Source organism: Balaenoptera musculus, chromosome 10 (assembly GCF_009873245.2).
Source record: "Balaenoptera musculus isolate JJ_BM4_2016_0621 chromosome 10, mBalMus1.pri.v3, whole genome shotgun sequence".
Lineage (NCBI taxonomy): Eukaryota > Metazoa > Chordata > Mammalia > Artiodactyla > Balaenopteridae > Balaenoptera > Balaenoptera musculus.
In genome coordinates, this window is record NC_045794.1 from 65,608,537 (window position 1) to 65,627,790 (window position 19,254).

The following is a 19,254-nucleotide window of genomic DNA, read 5'->3' on the forward strand; positions in this document are numbered from 1 at the left end:
TGACATACTCATTCTTCACATTTTATTTGATCATTTTGAAGAGACGGTAGGTTGGCATCAATCATATTACTCGTATATGTTTCCTTCTTGACATGTCCAGTGTGATGGCCATCTGGATTTTTTTAAATGACATACCTCAGTCTAATCTGGGGGCTGGAATTTATTAAATGGAGTGTATGAATTATATAAACACGGGCTAAAGGATGTGGAGACAGGCAGCTAATTTCTAGGTAGATTGATACTATATGATTGAGCTCAGAGAGTTAGTTCTTAGTTGCAGAGTTCTTTCTTCAAAAGAATTCATAGGAGACATCTCAAAATGCAAGCTGCAGAGTAGCTCTGGTAGAAGTAAGGAAGTAGGGACCTCTTTCCCTGCTGTTGTCTTCCTCTGAATTTTCTGGTATCTCAAAACACAGCCAGAAAACTGCAGTGCTGTCCTGTTCTAAAGCTAAAACCCTCCATAACCATCATTTGTTTGAATCTCTGTTGTTGAATCCCTCCGACTTATGTTGGAGTTGCCTAAATTTTCTTCCTCTCTTAGACGAGGCAAATATTCAAAAGTAGGCCCTAAAGCTTTTCAACAGCAACAAATCCTTGTGCCCTCAAAAGGAAATGAAGTCTATTGAAAGTTAACTTATGGGACATAAGGATAAAAAAATTGGAGGTCTCTTTAGGTCAGGAAGTTAGTGGCATGCGTTTTTAGTTCATACAGGGCTCAGTCCCCTATTGCCCTTTACTCATCCACTCTAGGAAGGAGTTGCTGGGTTTATCGCTCAAACATCTTCTGTTTCATTGAAATGTTCTTATTCAGTATCTGATCCTTTTGAGGACTAAGGTGTCAAGGAGATAATTGTGTGATCATAACACACAATGTTCAACTGTGCTTCCAGAGTTAATAGATAATTGTTTTTTTTTTTTTTTTAATTTTTTTTTTTTTTTTTATTTTTTTTTGGTTGTGTTGGGTCTTCGTTTCTGTGTGAGGGCTTTCTCTACTTGCGGCAAGTGGGGGCCACTCTTCATTGCGGTGCGCGGGCCTCTCATTATCGCGGCCTCTCTTGTTGCGGAGCACAGGCTCCAGATGCGCAGGCTCAGTAATTGTGGCTCACGGGCCTAGTTGCTCCGCGGCATGTGGGATCTTCTCAGACCAGGGCTTGAACCCATGTCCCCTGCATTGGCAGGCAGACTCTCAACCACTGCGCCACCAGGGAAGCCCTAGATAATTGTTTTTACTTGGCCCTCTTTGGTTGGTGGAATTTGCTTTCACATTAACAAATCCATTTACTTTAAATGTCATCTTTCCCCGATTGTAAAAGTTGTTCACCTCTTTTGTAGAAAATTTGAAAAAATTCAAAGAAGTCTAAAAAATACTATCAGGATGATCAGTCAAGGCTTATCAGTGCTAATGGCTTCATATATTTCCTTCTAAATTTTTTCCTCTGGATTTTATACACATAAATTTGACATTTTACTATGCATAATTTTATTTCCCGCATTTTCACCTAATATTATATGAAGAACTTTTTTTCCACGTCAGATGTTCTTGACAAACACAAATTTTGTTAGCTGTATTTGTTCCAACTATGGAATACTGAAATTATTTAATTGTACCCTGTTTTAGAAATTTAGATTTAAAAAATATTTTCAGTATTTTAAAAGATGCGTATTAATAAATATCTTTTTGCATATATCTTTTTTATGCTCTTGATTCTTTTCTTTTTCTTCTTTAAATTCAATTTTATTTTTATGAAAATAATACATGTACTTAGTTTAAAAGATTTCATCAAGATATATGAAGCCAAAAAATAGCCCCTCTTTCCTTCACTCCTTGACCCCATCTGAAGTCTGACTCCCCAAAGGCAATTACTTCAAGTTTTTTAGATGTTTCTTCTGGCTTTTACCTAACATGTCAAAATGTGCTATTATTTCTTCAAAGTTAGGACTTATTTCTTCATTTCTTACTATGGAAAATGGGAAGTCATCTGTTAAGTTATCCTTCCTGCCCCTAACACACACACACACACTTTCCTTTTCTCCTCCTAATAGAGTTATATCACCGTTATTGGTTAAATATGTGGTTTTTATATTATTGTCATTTACATATTGTACATATATGAACAATATTTATATAAATATTGTTGAGAGCTGAGCCTAATATGTTATTGTGATTTTATTTCTCTGTACAATTTTATAGAATTAACAGTTATCCCATTTTTCATTTGCTGCATTTTCTATACTTCAATCATTTTTTCCTTCAAAGTATCTCTAAACAACTGTTCTCAACATTGTCAGATACATCAGACAATCTCTCAGTTTCTCTTTCCTTCCCATGAGATGTCCCTTCCTCAGTTCTTCATTTTCCTGTTGCAACTGAGAGTGGTTGCTTTTGAGCCTACTGTACACCTAGCACTCAGGATTTTATTCACCATCTTCCTGGAGAATTTCATTCTTCTCTCTCCTATATTGGTTTCCCTGTTTCTTAGGTCCCGTGAAGTGTCTAGCAGTCCTTGAATTTTGTTCATACTTGAGAGGTAGGCTCTAAAAAGCTTATTGGATGCTCTGATCATGTGGGCAGTGCTTGTTTGTAGTGCTTTCTGGAAAGGGAAGATATTTTCCTGGAAAGAGTGTTACTGAACTAGGTTCAGTTTGCCCATCTAGCAGCAAGCCAAAATGCTGAGGTGCCGGGGTTTGCAGCAAAGAGAGGGTTTATTAGGCAGCTAAGCGAGGATACAGGAGAACAAATCTCAGATCCATCTCCCTGAAGGCAAGGGTCTTGGGGTATTTATTGGATAAAGAATAAAAAAAGCAGGGCGGCCTGAGGCGTGGGAGCCTGGGGAAAGGTGACTGGAAAAAGGTGTGGGGAAGCGTTGTTCCAAAATGGAGGCCCTTAGCATCATCTGAGGGTGTTTTCAGCCCTCTGACATCAAAAGGTCACCACACTTGCACATTGGAGCAAGTTGGAGGGGAAGGGGTCCTCTCCAGTCTTGACCCGCTAACTCAAACTAGACACCCCTGACACCAAGTTCCTGGAAAACAACTCGGGCAAACATCTTATTGTTTAGGCTACGTGCTGCTTGGAGTACATGCAAATCTTTGGTAGCAACAATTAAAACGACCTTGGTTAGTGAAGGCAGGTGAAATGGATTTGACTAATGATTACCCATGTTTCAAGAGTGCATAGGAGGGAGAATTTTGAAATCTTGATTATAGTTTGGAAATCACTTTCAGAATGTTGAAATTCAATTCATTCTGATTTCTGATCATTTTGCATATGGTCTTTTAAAATTTCCCTTCTCTTTATAGAAATTTTTAGTTGTCTTTATCCCCAGTGTTCTGAGATGTCATATGTGAATTTTTTTTTTTTTTCCATTTATCGTGCTAGGTACTTGATAGGCCCTTTCTAGCAATCCAGATCCTTCAGTTTTGGAATAATATTTCTTTCTTAATTTCCTCTCTTTCTCTCTTTCAGAAATTCTGTAATTCAGATATTGGAGCGCCTGAACTAAGTGACTGATTCCTTAATTTTCTCATGGATTTATTTCTCTTTTCCATCTTTTTGCTTTTTTGTTTTACATTGTGGGAGATTTCTTTCCAGCCTTAAATATTTATCTTCCAGGAGTTCTATTTCAGTTATAAGTTTTTCCTATCATATTGTCAATATCCAATCACTTATTTTTATTCCTTGAATTTCACTTTTAACATCATTTTATTCTTGTTTCATGAATGGCCCTTTCTCACTGTTCTCCCTGAAGATATCAATTATGGATTCTCGGAAGTTTATTTTTCTGACTTGTTTTTGATTCCTTTGATCTCCTTTCTTTTGTTTATTTGGCGCCTGCCTTTCACATTGCAGGCTTTTATCAAATGATCCATGAATGTTTATTCACATTTGAGAATTAGGCTCTAAAAGCTGGTTGGAAGATCTGAATACATGGATCGGGGCTTGCTTGCATAGTGGGAGACTGAGCAGGGAGCCTCTGGTTTCATTAAATAAGCCCCCAATATTAGTATCTGTACATCTTTTTCAATTTTGTTTCTTCAAGGAAAACTCCTCCAGTATCCTGCCTGGGGTCATATGTCTGGATTCCTGGATACTGAGAACATTTTAGTTATACTCCTACTTTAGGCTTTTTGCATTTGCTATTCCCTTTGCCTAGAATGGTCTAAATATCCATATGGCTTGCTCTTATCCCTCCTTCATCTTTACTAGAATTTCCCCTTCTCAGTGAGGCTTTTGTTGTCCATTCAGTCTAAAACTGCCCCCAACCCCCCAACAACCCTCGATACACATGCTATCTCTTTTCTCCACTTAATATTTCTTCATGTCATGTAGCATGGTGCATATTTTAGTTACATGTAGTTATTTTTTTTTATTAACTGTTCTTCTCTAATGGAATATAAGATTCATGAGGGCAGGTATTTTTGTCTATTTTGTTGACTTCTACATCTCCAGAATCTAGAACAGTGCCTGGTACATAATAAGTGATCAATAAAATTTGCTGATTAGTCACTAAATTAATATATATTACATTCTTGCAATATTAAAAATCTATCTTATCATTGGTGATTTTTCTTATCACTTTTATGCTTTGAAAGTTCTTTTCCATCTATATAGTTATATGTATTTTCTTTCAGCTATTTTCTGCTGTCATTATTTGGACCTTTTAAAGTTTATTTTGGTGGTAGGGTAAGAGAATCTAACATTCCTCTTCTCCTTTCTTACTTTCCTCTTCTCTTTTCTTCCTTGCTTTCTTTTTTATTTTTACTAGTAAACTAATTTTCCCATCAGTTTTTTGAGAAATAACCTCTCTTCCCTAAAGTGTTTGGACAATTTTATTTTTAGAGTTATAGTTACTTTTGCAACCTTTAAATATTACTTTGTGTAATATATATATTTTTAACATCTTTATTGGAGTATAATTGCTTTACAATGGTGTGTTAGTTTCTGCTTTATAACAAAGTGAATCAGCTATACATATACATGTATCCCCATATCTCTTCCCTCTTGTGTCTCCCTCCCTCCCACCCTCCCTATCCCACCCCTCTAGGTGGTCACAAAGCACCGAGCTGATCTCCCTGTGCTATGCGGCTGCTTCCCACTAGCTATCTATTTTACATTTGGTAGTATATATAAGTCCATGCCACTCTCTCACCTCGTCCCAGCTTACCCTTCCCCCTCCCCATATCCTCAAGTCCATTCTCTAGTAGGTCTGCGTCTTTATTCCCATCCTGGCCCTAGGTTCTTCATAACCATTTTTTCTGTTTTTTTTAAGATTCCATATATATGTGTTAGCATACGGTATTTGTTTTTCTCTTTCTGACTTACTTCACTCTGTATGACAGACCCTAGGTCCATCCACCTCACTACAAATAACTCAATTTCATTTCTTTTTATGGCTGAGTAATATTCCATTGTATATGTGTGCCACATCTTCTTTATCCATTCATCTGTTGATGGACACTTAGGTTGCTTCCATGTCCTGGCGATCACACCACATAGTTTTATTTTTTTATTTTTTTATTTTTTTTATTTGAGTCCTCTCCCTCTTTTTCTTGATGAGTCTGGCTAACGGCTTATCAATTTTGTTTATCTTCTCAAAGAACCAGCTTTTAGTTTTATTGATCTTTGCTATTGTTTTCTTTGTTTCTATTTCATTTATTTCCGCTCTGATCTTTATGATTTCTCTCCTTCTGCTAACTTTGAACATCACATAGTTTTAGAATATTAACATCCTGTATGTAAAGATTAAGATCATTTAAATAAATATGCTAAATTAACTTGTACTTTATGAAGTTACTTCTGTTGTCCAATTTCTGAAGCTAATATCTTTTTTTCTCTTGAAAATCCTAACTGTACTTATAATTTTGTAAAGTGTCATGGGACTAATGATGCTATAGAGCTGTAGACGTGCATTGTGGATTTAGTTAACTCAAATGAAGGCAAGTTTGTGTGTTGTTGTTGCTTTCTATGCTTTCTCTTGTTTTTCTCCCTTTAAGGTTCATAATAGCCCTAAATGCCTTGGTTCAGTGTATTATTGTTATCGGTCGATCAGCTTGTTCTTTTCAGACCAAGAGGAAATTCAAATTTATGGGCATGAAATAAAAAAGAATGGAATCAGGTAAGATATGATAAATGATATAATGAAAATAATACAACGGATTAACAGAATTTCTAAACATCTCACTCTGGAAGTGAATGTGGAGGAAGGGAGAGGATTTCTTCAATAGTAAACTTTAAGTTATAGCATAAAGACATAAAAATTTCAGTAGGCTCCAAAGCCAGCCAGGTGGCCAGGAATCTAACAGTTTAGCCTCCCTAATGTTTGTGCAGGATACAAATATACTTATATAGGTAGAGGTAAGATTATTACATCTACTTGTAAGAGAGATTCAGGAGAAATCCTCATAGTTCAACTCAAATTATTTTTGCCCCCTTTCTTAAATCTTTTCCTGTTTTTTTTTTTTTTAAACAGAAAATCAAAATAAAACTAAACCTCTGAAAATCCTTTCCAAATTTGTGTGAATGAGGTTTGGGTGTCACTTAGGATTTTCTGTTAGTGTTCTGACGAAGAGTTGAGAGTCAATAAATAACTGGTCTTCTTGAATAGATAAGAGAGGGGCCCACTTGTAGAACTGAAACTTTAGGGGAAGCAGATGTTTATTTATTTGGTGGAAGGTTTCGTACATTTTAAACTAGAAGTACTGTGGAATAATCTACCATCCAATCTAAATAAGTATAGAAATACTCAATTTTAAGTTACCCCCCATCCTTGACACACTCTCTATCCCTTTTCTCTGCTTAATATTTCTCCTTCATGTCATCTAGCATAGTACATATTTTAGTTACATTTCATCATAAATTTTATTAACTGTCTTCCTCTAATGGGATATATTTCATGAGGGCAGGTATTTTTTCTGTTTTGGCTGACTTATGCTGAGAAAAGTAAATTGTGTGATAGCTCAATTCTATCCATCATTCAGAATTCACCAGCAAGTGTTTGAACCATGGGAATTTTTTCCAGGGCAATGGCTATACCAACCTATGTGCTTTGTTTTCAGTTTAGATTCCTCAGGAGGCAGCAGATGATAGCAGGAAGGGCTTTGGATGAAGCACCAGGGGAGCCAGGCACTGACCCAGGTTTTGTCATAGTCAGGCAACCCCAAGCAGCCCCTCTGCCTCTCTTGGGCTTATTTTCTTCATCAACTGGGTTCTGTACTTTTCATTTTCTTATAAAAGAAAGATTATCCATTTGAATGGGAAGGTAATGCACTTACATATGTAGTTCTTGGAGCTGAATTTAAACAGTGGTTTAGGATTTTTATATGGGATTTGGGGTAACATAATGGGCACTTAAAAATTATTGTTTTATAAAACAAAAACTCCATTTAAGTAGATTTTCAAGAATACTAACCCTTTGTTAAATATAGGACATAATATTTAAATTTTAAGTCAGAAAAAAAATTTCTTTGAAGATTTCCATTTGTATAATAGAGAGAAGATGGTTTTCTTATTATTCAGCTAAATTGCTTATAATAATGCTATACTGGGCCTAGGGCCTATCTCATAGCAGATGCTAGAGAAATGTTTACCAAAATGAAGTCAAATGTGTTTGGCTCTGCACATCATACTTTACCTTTCTGGACTTCAGTTCTCTCCCCTGTGAAATGCAGGGTTTTGGTACATATGAACCTGTGAATAATTTTCAGTATTAATCTGTGCATTCAGTTTAGTTTGCATTGTTAATGTTTCAAGTTGCATGGAGGTTTTCTTAAACTTATGGGAGATTATCTAATTTTTAGTATCATCACCCATCTCTACTAGCATCTTTTAATGTATAGACATTTGGATAATCACAGTTATGCACCTTTTGTTTTCAAAAATTGTGTATTTAATCAAATTTACTATGAAAGAGATCAAGTGACAAATGACCAAACCAAGGAATACCTGCAAAAGAACAACTATACCTTGCCGCAGTGAACATCCCATTGCTGTGGAATATCTTTATAAAACATGACTCACTTTTTTTAAGTATAGCTTTTATAAACTTGCAAACTTAAACAATATTATTCGTACTAACTTTTACTAGGAATTGAAAATGAATTTCTTATGTTTATAATTTTTAATAAGAATAGATTATGACAGTAAAGTCATTTATTCTCTGGTATAAATTCTAGTTATTTTCCTATTCTTATAACTAAATCTTATGACTAAAAAATTATCTGTACACATACTTGTGCAAATGATTACAGATATTTTGAATTGTTTCTTTAGGGACTATCCCTTTGTTAATGAGTATGTTTAATTTTATAGTTTTTATTTCATGTAGCCATATTCTTACTGGAAAGGAACTCACTAATTTGAAGCTTTTGAGAGAAATGTATAAATGTACCTACTAACCTCTCACCTCACATTATTCAGTTAGCATGGCTAATTTTCTTCTGTCCTCTTATGTCTCTCACTTCCTCTGTATGTGTACATGCTTGTGAAAACTGGAAAGACTAGACACTGGATCAGGAGTTTAAATATTCAACGTGACCCTTGCTTAAATAGACCAAATTGTATGCAACTTAAAAATTATGAATATAACCCTTATGAATACTGTATGGAAAGTATTTTTTATTCCTAATAATGTGCTTTGCAGCATTAAAAATATAAATTATAATTAACATGCCTAGACATTTTTCTTTTGGAAAACAATGACTTGTACCAAGGTGACATTTTGGGAATAGAAGCTCTTATTTCTTTACAGCCAAGTTTAAAACAAAATTAAACAAAATCATCACTCAAAAATGGTTTACATACTTTGAGTATTGTTTGTTCTTACTTCAAAATTGTTGAGCAGCATTTTTAGATTATCTTAAACTCTCTAGATAAAAATATAAATACATTCAGCTCTCATTATTCTAAATAGACAAGGTTATTTTCCAGATTTTAAAAATCACTGATATTTAGCAGAAGTATGCTTTTGGTTGGTTGAAAGAAGCATCCAATTATAAGTATAAAATCTTAATCAGTATGCAAAAATAGGTATCATTTTTGCTGTCTTTTTATTTCAATATTAAAATTTCAAAAATGTTGAAAATCTAACTGCATAGTTTATTCAATAATTTTGAATAATAATTACCTTTAATTCTCAGTCACTTCAAGAAAGAAATAGATCATCTGTAATTGATGTTTCTTCATAATTCTTAGATTGCCTTTGTTCTATTTTTCAAGTTTAACATTGCCTCAGACAATTGGACAGGTTTTCATTGAGAAACTAGCTGACTATATTCTGGTGAAAACAACCTTTGGTTTTTCATTGGCTTGGGATGGAATATCTGGAATTTACCTGAAGCTGTCTGAGGAGCATAAAGGGAAATCATGTGGCCTATGTGCAAACTACAATGGCATTCAATCTGATGATTTCATCATTCAGCAAGGTAAGTGGAGCAGAAGAAATGGGTGGGTACTTCTGAGCTCTTCTTCCTTCACTGATCACTCTGTTTATACCCAGAAGGGTACAACTTGTCCTAGGTTGGGTAAAAATAGTAGCTATCGCTTGCCTGCTTATGTGATTTTAAGTGAAGCTTGAGCAGGAAAATATTTTTGTGTCATTCTTGAAAGCCATGAGCTAGCTTACATTTACTAAATTAATACAAGTCAGGTCTTACTCATGTAACAAATACTAACTGAGCATTTACTTTGTGTCTGGCACTGTTGTAGGAGCTTGGGATATATCAGTGGAAAAAAAAAAACTTCTCCCTTCTTGGGGCTTATATTGACATTTTAGTGATTCAGACCCATTTGGGGCAAGCTTGTCTACTTTTGGGCAACAGATATTTTGCTTCCAGTCTTGATAGGAATAAATTAAATGACTGCCACATAATAGTTTTGTAAATACAATAAAATGTGAGCAGAATTTATAAAAGTTGAGTAATAACTTGGAGTGGTTTTTGTCATGTATAATGATGTACATATCATTCATTCATCTATTCATTCTAAGTCATGAAACTAATCCCAATGAGCTGTTAAAAATGGGTTTTGTTTCAATATGGGTACTAGTTTGCAGTGGCAACAAAATAAGAGAATTACAGGACACAATCATGATTTAGGTCCACATATAAATGTGCAATAAAAAAGAATATTGTTCTTAGTACCAGAAGACCTACCTGGCTTTGAATCTTGTTCAACTCTTACAAGTTTTATAATTTGAGGCATCTTAATTAATCTCTCTGATACTCAGTTTCTTCAGCTGTAAAATAAGGATTAAAATAATTTGGAACTCAGAGCATTGTTAATAATAATAGCATAGCTTGATACCATTTAGTAGCAGTTAATATGAGTACATAGCTGTATTATTCCCAACACTTACAACATCCTGTAAGGTGGGTGTATTTTCTTAATTTTACAATGAAGACACAAGGTGGTGTGCCCAATGTAACACAGCTTGTAAATGGTGCTATCAGAGTTGAGTTACAGATCCAGCTGGCTCCCAATTCTATTCTTAGATAGATGTGAGAGAAATTGACTTTTAATCTGTAATTTAATCTGTAATAATACTGTTTGTTTTATATTATAAAATTAATAGAGAAGAGTTGCCCATATGTTGTGTTTTAAGGGAATGAAAATGCTACTTAGAGTGTGGGTTCTGGAGTCAGAATTCATATTCTGCTTTGCCACTTGTTGAACTTTCTAAGTTTAACGATATACTAGTAGTGTATACTTCATAGAGTTGCAAGGATTAAATGAGGTAATCCCTGTAAAATACTTAGTACGGTGCCTGGCTTGGCACATAGTTAATACTGAATACATTTTAGCTAATTTATAATCATCTCCAAGTGTTCTCAATCAGCCTGTAATGGAGCTAACGTGAAAATGTTTGATTAAAGACATTGCTAAATAAGAGGCCCTTGTCAAAATGCAAACATTTTCCCAGGATGCATAATGCTTCATCAGTATTAGTTTACTAGTAGCTAAAGAGCAGGGCTTCAAGGAGTCAATTTTCTTACATGCAAAATGGAGATAATAATAATGACCCTTAGAGCGTCCCAGCCTCTGAGAATCTAATGAGGAAATGTAAGTGAAAGTGTTTAAAAGTCTGTGAGCACAGTACAAATGTACAGTATTGTACATTTCATCATGAAATGGTGTTTTGCATCCAGTTGGGTATTTAGAATGAGAGAGTTCACAAACTTGGAATCTTGAGACTATATTAGGAAGTAGGGTTTTGGACCCAGGCAGAACCAATCAGATGGCAGTTATTGATTTCTTTTTCTTCTGTATCAAAGCTTTATGAAAAAAATAATACTCAATTCAATTCTCAATGTTAGAGTTAAAGACTGCCATGGGCAACTTCCCTGGGGACATCTAGGGAACATGGTATAGAAGCTGGGATAGAAAATAGCATCTGCTCTTGTTAGAGGCAGAGAGACTCAGATTAGGATTTGCGTTAAGAGTCAGACAGACTTTGATAACCTGGAACATAAAATGGTTGCTTACAGTGAGATAATTGGGCAGCACGCAAAGGAGTGTTAGCAGATTATTTGTGGGAGAAGACCGGAAGGAGGCAATTTGACTGAATTACGGCTGAACTGGCAGAAGGCAAGAAGGACCCTGGAAAGTACATGGAAGGAGCCTAAAGAGAGATTTCAGCTTTTTCACAATTTTATTTAGTGCACAGAGTAAAGCAGAATGATAAAAAAACTAACATGATAATTTATAAGGACGTGACTAGAACCTGCTTTCCGATTTTCTCTCATACCATAATAATGCAAAAATATGTCTACAGGTGAGCTGTATTACCTTTAGCTTAAAGATGCCTAGTATTTTCTTGAAACCCAGCCTGTACTTTGCTGATTAGATAAATCTTTAGAGGCAGAGAGGTAGTTTGATTGAATCCCATTGAATTAATAATTTCTTAACAGTGATTAAAATTGTATTTCTCTTTGCATTCCTATGCATTCTTCAGGCATGACTTCACAAAGAAATGAGCCTTTTCAGAATTTCTGTAGATATAGAAATAATTAAATTTGTTGTCTAGTTGAGATTCTGGTTCCATAATTCATGTCTATAGCTAGCTACTCATAGAAGCCCTGATTTACTCTTGTTTTTCCCAGCATAATAATTAATACTGCCTCTCTTTCACTCTTAGAAGTGTTCCAATATGGACAGTAAATTGCTCCGTTTGTAGTACATTTTATATGAAACATTTTAATTTTAGTTTTGCAGGCTCCCAGACCACTGACTGATATGGATTTAAAGTCTCATAGTAACCAACATTTGTGACTTTTTTGTTAATGCAATGTAGTGAAAACAGCTGAATATGTGGTTAAAAGCTGGAATTAAAGCGAACTCTAAGGGATTGCCCAGGTTGTTTAGTTACATTAAAATTTGTGCATAAATATGGAAATAGGTGGGCCTCTAGGAAATATTTTTGATTCTGCAGATCTTTAAAATATGATGATGCTTTGAAATGAAATGTGACTATAAATTTACTTAAAAGGAACATCAGTTTTTCCTTTTAAAAATAAGTATATTAGACCAGACCCATGCTTGGTTCAGGGTGTAGCATTTCCATTTTATGCTGAAGTAATGTTATAGTCTAATATCATTGGTAATTAAAAAGCTATTGAGTTGAACTTTTTGACCAGGAAGTTTATGTTGGTGAACTGTGTCTTTGTGGAAAGTGATCCTATTATACATATTTTTTTGTATGTGTTTGTGTGAAATAGAGGACTATACAGAAGACATTGCTATGTTTGCAAATAGTTGGTTGGTGCAAACTCCAGATGACACCAAATGTGTACCCACACCCTCAGATTTTCCAAATCCATGCTCCAGTGGAATGCCAGCATTTGAGGTAAATATGACGTGAAAAATTTAGGCATGTTGGATACACCACACATATACTGTATTTGTATATTTAACACTAAGCATTTTTAGCGTAAATACTACATAAACACTATTAAAATCAGGAAATGTAATGCAACAAGAATAACTTTATGATTATTTCAAAAATGGTGAATACGAGTTTCATAAAAGTAGTACTCATTATAAAAATATGTAGTTAGAAAAATGTTGTTTAAAATTTATAAGCCTACATACTTTCTCTTTCCTAGTAAGAACAGAGTGTCTTGCAAACAGATCAGTAGAAAACAATGAGAGTACAAGCATATCATTCAGTATGTTCTGCTGACCGCCATCTTTTTCTGCATAGGCAATCTTCTTCAAGTGTCAGATACTGTTGCAGTTTCCCTTTTTGAGCTGCCATGAATATATTGATCCATATTTATATATTGCTAGCTGTGTTAATGATCTTTGCAAGTAAGTGAAATGATTTTATTTGCAATAAAATTTTCTTTATCCAAAAAGAAGAGCAAAAACCATTCTATAACTTCATCATCTCAGCAGTTCACAAAATGTAATGGGAAATGTAAAACATAAGCTGTACTAACAGCTATTAAAAGCTTACTGGATAACAGGTACAGTCTGAGTGTTTTATACTAACAGCATGAACAGAATACATTAGTTCTTATACACTTTTTGTGCCACTGATCCCTTTTCGGGAATACTAGAGAGGCTATAGGCTCTTTTTCAAAATAGTGTTTTGAAATGCACAAAATAAAACATATAAGATTACAGAGGAACTAATTATATTGAAATAGAATTACTGAAATAGTAAAAGAAATGAATTTCTGATCCACGTGCTCTTTTATATGCATTTCAGGTCTAATTAATGTAGTTTGATATAGTGATGAGTATAAACAATATTTTGAGATATCTGCAACAATTAAATGAGAATTGAAAATATGGAAAAATGAGATATGAGTTACACTGATGACAAAGTTACAGATTCTGCTAAGAACATTGTGATGTGTTGCCATGTGTGTAACTGAAAGAAATGCTAAATATCAGCTGGAGATTAGCGAAAATAAACATGTAGTATTTTTCACATCCAAGGTCACAGACTCCTGCCTTCACTCCTGGGTTAAGAACACGTAGACTAAGGTGGTTGTCTAGGGAACAAATTCAGTGAGACTCATCATAATGTGTTCATCAATGTAGAACTTATAAATTACCCATTATTGAGGTGAAGTCCTTTTTATTTTAGTTTTTCAAAAATTTACGAAGTGGAAGATACAGGCACCCTGATATTCATAGCAGCACTATTAACAATTGCCAAGACATGGAATCAACGTAAGTGTCCATCGACAGATGAATGCATAAAGAAGATGTGGTATTTATATACAATGGAATACTAGCCATAAAAAGAATGAAATAAGTCTGTTTGCAGCAACATGGATGGATCTAGAGATTATCAGACTAAGTGAAGTAAGTCAGAAAGACAAATACTATATGGTATCACTTATTGTGGAACCTAAAATATGACACAGGTTAACTTACTTACGAAACAGAAACAAAGACATAGAAAACAAACTTGTGGTTACCAAAGGGGAAAGGGGGTGGGGAGGGATAAATTAGGAGTTTGGGATTAGCAGATACAAAATACTGTATATAAAATAAACAACAAGGTCCTGTACAGAGCAGGGAACTATATTTAATATCCTGTAATAAACCATAATGGAAAAGAATATGAAAAATAATATGTATATATATGTATAACTGAATCACTTTGCTGTACACCAGAAACTAACACAACATGTAAATCAACTATACTTCAATTAAAAAAAATTACCAAGTGTATGTGATTAGCTATTTTGAATGTTCAAGAATATCTCAAGAAATTTTTATGTTTGCATCTTTTAAGTATCCCAAGAAGTTTAAATTGTACATGGGAACATTGCTGTAAAGGACCAAACCAATTTTTGGTTGACTAAAACCACTGAAATTATATCTTGGGTAGCTTGTTAAGAGATCTAAGTTTATCAAAAGTGAAAACAGAGAGGAAAGGTTGAGGTAATGTGAAGTTATTTATAATCACTCTGCTTTATTTAAGTTAAGATTATTATAAAAATAATGAATGTAATAATATTTTCCAGATATTAAAATGAGATTGTTTGGGAAACTTGTTAATTTTGAGTAAAGTACAGTTATACCTTTATTTGTATGTATAGTCTCAGGGATTTGTGAACTAATGCAGGAGCTTTGAAAGAGCATTCCCTCTGCCTAAAATATTGAGTATTTTACAACATTCTGTCCTCTATTTGGTTTTATTTTTCATTTAAGTGCTATATTGTTCTACCTCTGTTCTATCACTTAGTCTTTTTTGTGGATCTCTGTAGGTAGTCCATTGTCCTGATTTAGCCATCTATATGGAATTAACAATTGTTCTTATTCCATGGTGACTCATTCTGGGACCATTCTCCAACAGTCTTTTCACTTGTCTTATCATCGTTAGCACTCATTTCTCAAGTAGGCTGAAGGGAAGGATCATTTGGCAGATCCAGAAAAGTCATTCACCATTTATTAGTTGGGATATTGTTTGGTTGCTTCAATTGCCAAAGTATCAGTGGCTTCGATTCAACTGAATGCTTATATTTCTCTCATATGAAGTCCCAGCTGGCAAGTGGTCCTGGGTTCGGACCATGTGTCTGCTCCATGAGTTTTCCATTGACTCAGTGATACTATAGCTATGTCATCCCCCAGGGCCTAGGGTATTATTTTCAATTTCATTGTCAAAACTGGCTCACCACTGCCATGCTCATATTTTAACCCTTAGGAAGGGAGAAAAGGAAATAGAGGGCTGTCAGCATTTTTAAGGAAGTGATCTGGAAGTTTCATTCACATTCTTACTTTTAACACTTTGGCCAGAACTTAGAAACATGGGCCATACCTAGAAATAAGGACAGCTGAGAAATGTTGTCCTTGGCTGGGCAGCCATATGCCCAGCAAAACCTTGCAGGTTCTAATACTAAAAAGAAGAGGGAACTGGGCATGAAAAGTAGCTGGCCATACTTACTTCATCTGAAATTTCATCATTAAGAAGTTAACATTTTTGTCTTTTGAAATTTTGTCGTATTTAGGCTTTGGATTTCAAAACCTAATTGCTTTCTTTAGGGCAAATAAAAACAGCAGGATGGTGGAACACCTTTTACTGGTTGAAATCAGCTGACACCTTAAGATACATACTTGAGGTGAAGAGGCCGGCCAGAGCAGGCAGTTAATACCAAAGAAAGGGCTTTATAATGGAATAAGTGGGCATTGATAAAATGGAAGTGAGAAGGTACCAGGGTTAGCCTTTCACTCCCCTCAATATTTCACCCAGGACTATACCTACCTACATTCTTTTTCCCCTAAAGGAGATCCTCTTCATTTCTTATGTTAAAGGACTGCCTACAGGGATCCTATACCATGATTATATAATTGTGAATCTGCTGAACAAAAATTAATTTCCTGCTTAGATAGTGTATTGAATTCAATTCAACACATTTTCTGAGTGTTTATTCCGAGTTGAGCATTGTGCCACATCTTGGTGAAATAGAAACAATTTATTGTGTTGATTTTTAATTTATTTTATTTTATTTTTAAATTTTTTCTTGAAGTATAGTTGATTTACAATATTATATTAGTTTCAGGTGTACAACATAGTGATTCAATATGTTTATAAATTATACTCCATTTAGCATTATTATAAAATATTGACTATATTCTCTATGCTGTACATTACATCCTTGTATCTTATTTATTTTATACCTAGTAGTTTATACCTCTTAATTCCCTTCTCCTATCTTGTCCTGCCCCTCATCCCTCTCCCCAGTGGTAGCCACTAGTTTGTTCTCTGTGAATCTGTTTCTGTTTTGTTATATCCATTCATTTCTTTTATTTTTTAAAATTCCACATATAAGTGAAAACACAGTATTTTCTTTTTCTGTCTTATTTCACTAAGCATAATACCCTTCAGGTCCATCCACGTTTTTGCAAATGGCAAAATTTTATTCCTTTTTATGGCTGTGTAATGTTCCATTTATAATATTCCATAATATCTTCTTTATTCATTCATCTTTGATGGACACTTAGGCTGCTTCCGTATCCTGGCAATTGTAAGTAATGCTACTATGGCAAAACAAATTTGGGGTGTTTACAGAACACAAAAAAGTGTTGCTGGAGCATGGTGAATGGGAGAGAGAGAGGAGATGAAGTTAGAGAAGTAGGCAGGGTCTAGATTACCTAGAGTCTTAGGGCTTATAGTAAGGAGTATGAATTTTTGCTTGATCTTATCTCATACAACTTGACTATTCCCAGCAGATCTGAATTTGCCCTTTGCCTTGTCTCTTATCCTACTCTGCTTATTCTGGGTAGGCTGACTGTGCTTTAGCCTGAATTATGTTGGAATGTCAGTTAGTTCATCTGGGATATAATAAATCTGGGGGGAGGCAGTAGTACAAAATGAAAATGCAAGGCCCCCTGTTAAAAAAATTGTTGCGAATTTCAAGATAGTGACAGCAGAGCGTGAAACCGAGTACAGGGTCCAGCTAAGTGAAGGGCCTTTTTAAGAGCAGGGCCTTGTGTGACTGACTACACAGGTCACATTCCCATAAAGCTGGCCCTGATCTTGATAAATGTTGCTGAAAAAAATGAATGCCTTCTACTGATGAAAAAAAATAATGCTGCTGTGAACATTGATGTGCATATATCTTTTTGAATTAGTGCTTTTGTTTTCTTCAAATATATACCCAGGAGTGGAATTGCTGGGCCATAGGGTAGTTCTATTTTTAGTTTTTTGAGGAACTTTCATTCTCTTTTCCATAGTGACTGCCCCAATTTACATTCCCACCAACAGTTTACTAGAGTTCCCTTTACTCCACATCTTTGCCAACATTTGTTATTTGTTTTTTTTGACAACAGCCATTCTGACAGGTGTGAAGTGATAATCTCATGGTTTTGATTTGCATTTCCCTGATGATTAGCGATGTTGAGCATCTTTTCATGTGTCTGTTGGCCATCGAAACAGAAACAATTTAGAAATAGTCGCTGTCCTAGGAACTCAGATTCTAATGGGGCAGAGAAACAGGCCTTCAGCAATTACACATGCTTTAAATGCAAACTGCAGTGAATGTGGAGGAGAGAACTACTAACTTTATCAGGGAGTGCCTAGAGGAGATGACAGCTGAGTTGGAATTTGAAGGATGATACAATACCAGTCCTTGAACTTGTCGTGTTTCTGCTTCTAAGAATGCTAAACTTAGCAGCAAGGAAATGCTTCTAATTTTGCCACACCCAAATCAATTGATTTATTGATAAAAACAACTATTATTTAATGCTCATTTTCCTTATTAAAGTTCACATCCAAAATGGAAAAATAAGCTTATTTTCCCCTCAGTAAATTGCGATAATAATTTCTTTCTTGCCCGATTGTTGTTTTTATGCAATGCCAAATGTAATATGCCCAGTAGAGTTCCTAGCATAACATAGTCACCGTAAATAGTAGCTATTTGAATAATAGTTGCATTGGGTTGGAAAACCAATATTCAGTTACTTTGTTAGTTTTCAGAGCCTCCATTAATTGTAGGAAACAATGCACATATTTAAAGTAAATCATAGGTTTAATGTCTTTCTAGGAATTCAACAGTTTTAACTTACCTTGTTTTTCAGAGACTTTTCTAATTCGGAGGTTTAGAATATTTTCTGAGTTTCTGAAGTTTATATGCTCAGTCCTTTTTTTCCTTCTAAAGCTCGGTTAATTGGACTAGATAAGCTGCATGACTCAATTACAGTAGCACAGGATAAGTGCAATTTGATATGGGTGGCTTTGGCTTTTACAACAGAGATACTGAAAATGCTAAGGCTCACAAAATACAACATTCATAAGGTCATTATCTTGAAAGATATTTAACTATTTAATTTGAGTTTCAGTTGGGTTGAAAAACAAGCCCACTACCTTATAAACCCTGTTTAGTTTATAGATGCCTTGTTAATCTGCTTTGGGAATTGGCAGACCTCTTATATTTGTTTGGAGGAGTTTCTAAGGTGATTATAAGAAAATACTTAGAGGTTATTCACTCTTGGCAGCATTATAAAAGTAACTAGCTTTAGTAATTTAAACCTGAAAGAATTAAAAATCTTCTTTTAAATCTTAAATTAAATGCTATTTATTTAATCTTTCAAAGGTTCTGCAGGTTATTAGTATTGGTTTTATTCCAGCATGTATACTATCAAGAGCATGGTATCTTAGAAATAATTTTCATATTTGTTGTTTTTGCTGTGATAGAATTTTATCTCCTCTAATAGGATTTGTTAAATTCTGAAAGGTCTAGGATGCTTTGTGTGGGAACAAAAAAATACATACAAGGATTCTGGGAAGAATGTCATAATTA

At 34.6% G+C, this 19,254-nt stretch overlaps 1 protein-coding gene across 2 annotated transcripts in view; it reads left to right on the forward strand.

The window, feature by feature from the left end:
- The window catches only part of OTOGL (otogelin like), a 147,717-nt gene that overhangs the window by 15,065 nt on the left and 113,398 nt on the right, over positions 1 to 19,254 (forward strand). For both annotated transcript variants that reach the window (XM_036866495.1, XM_036866496.1), the window contains exons 7-10: positions 5,995 to 6,116; positions 9,215 to 9,420; positions 12,712 to 12,839; positions 13,197 to 13,303. In XM_036866495.1, coding sequence (XP_036722390.1) covers positions 5,995 to 6,116; positions 9,215 to 9,420; positions 12,712 to 12,839; positions 13,197 to 13,303 — 563 coding nt within the window. The remainder of the gene's footprint in view (positions 1 to 5,994; positions 6,117 to 9,214; positions 9,421 to 12,711; positions 12,840 to 13,196; positions 13,304 to 19,254) is intronic.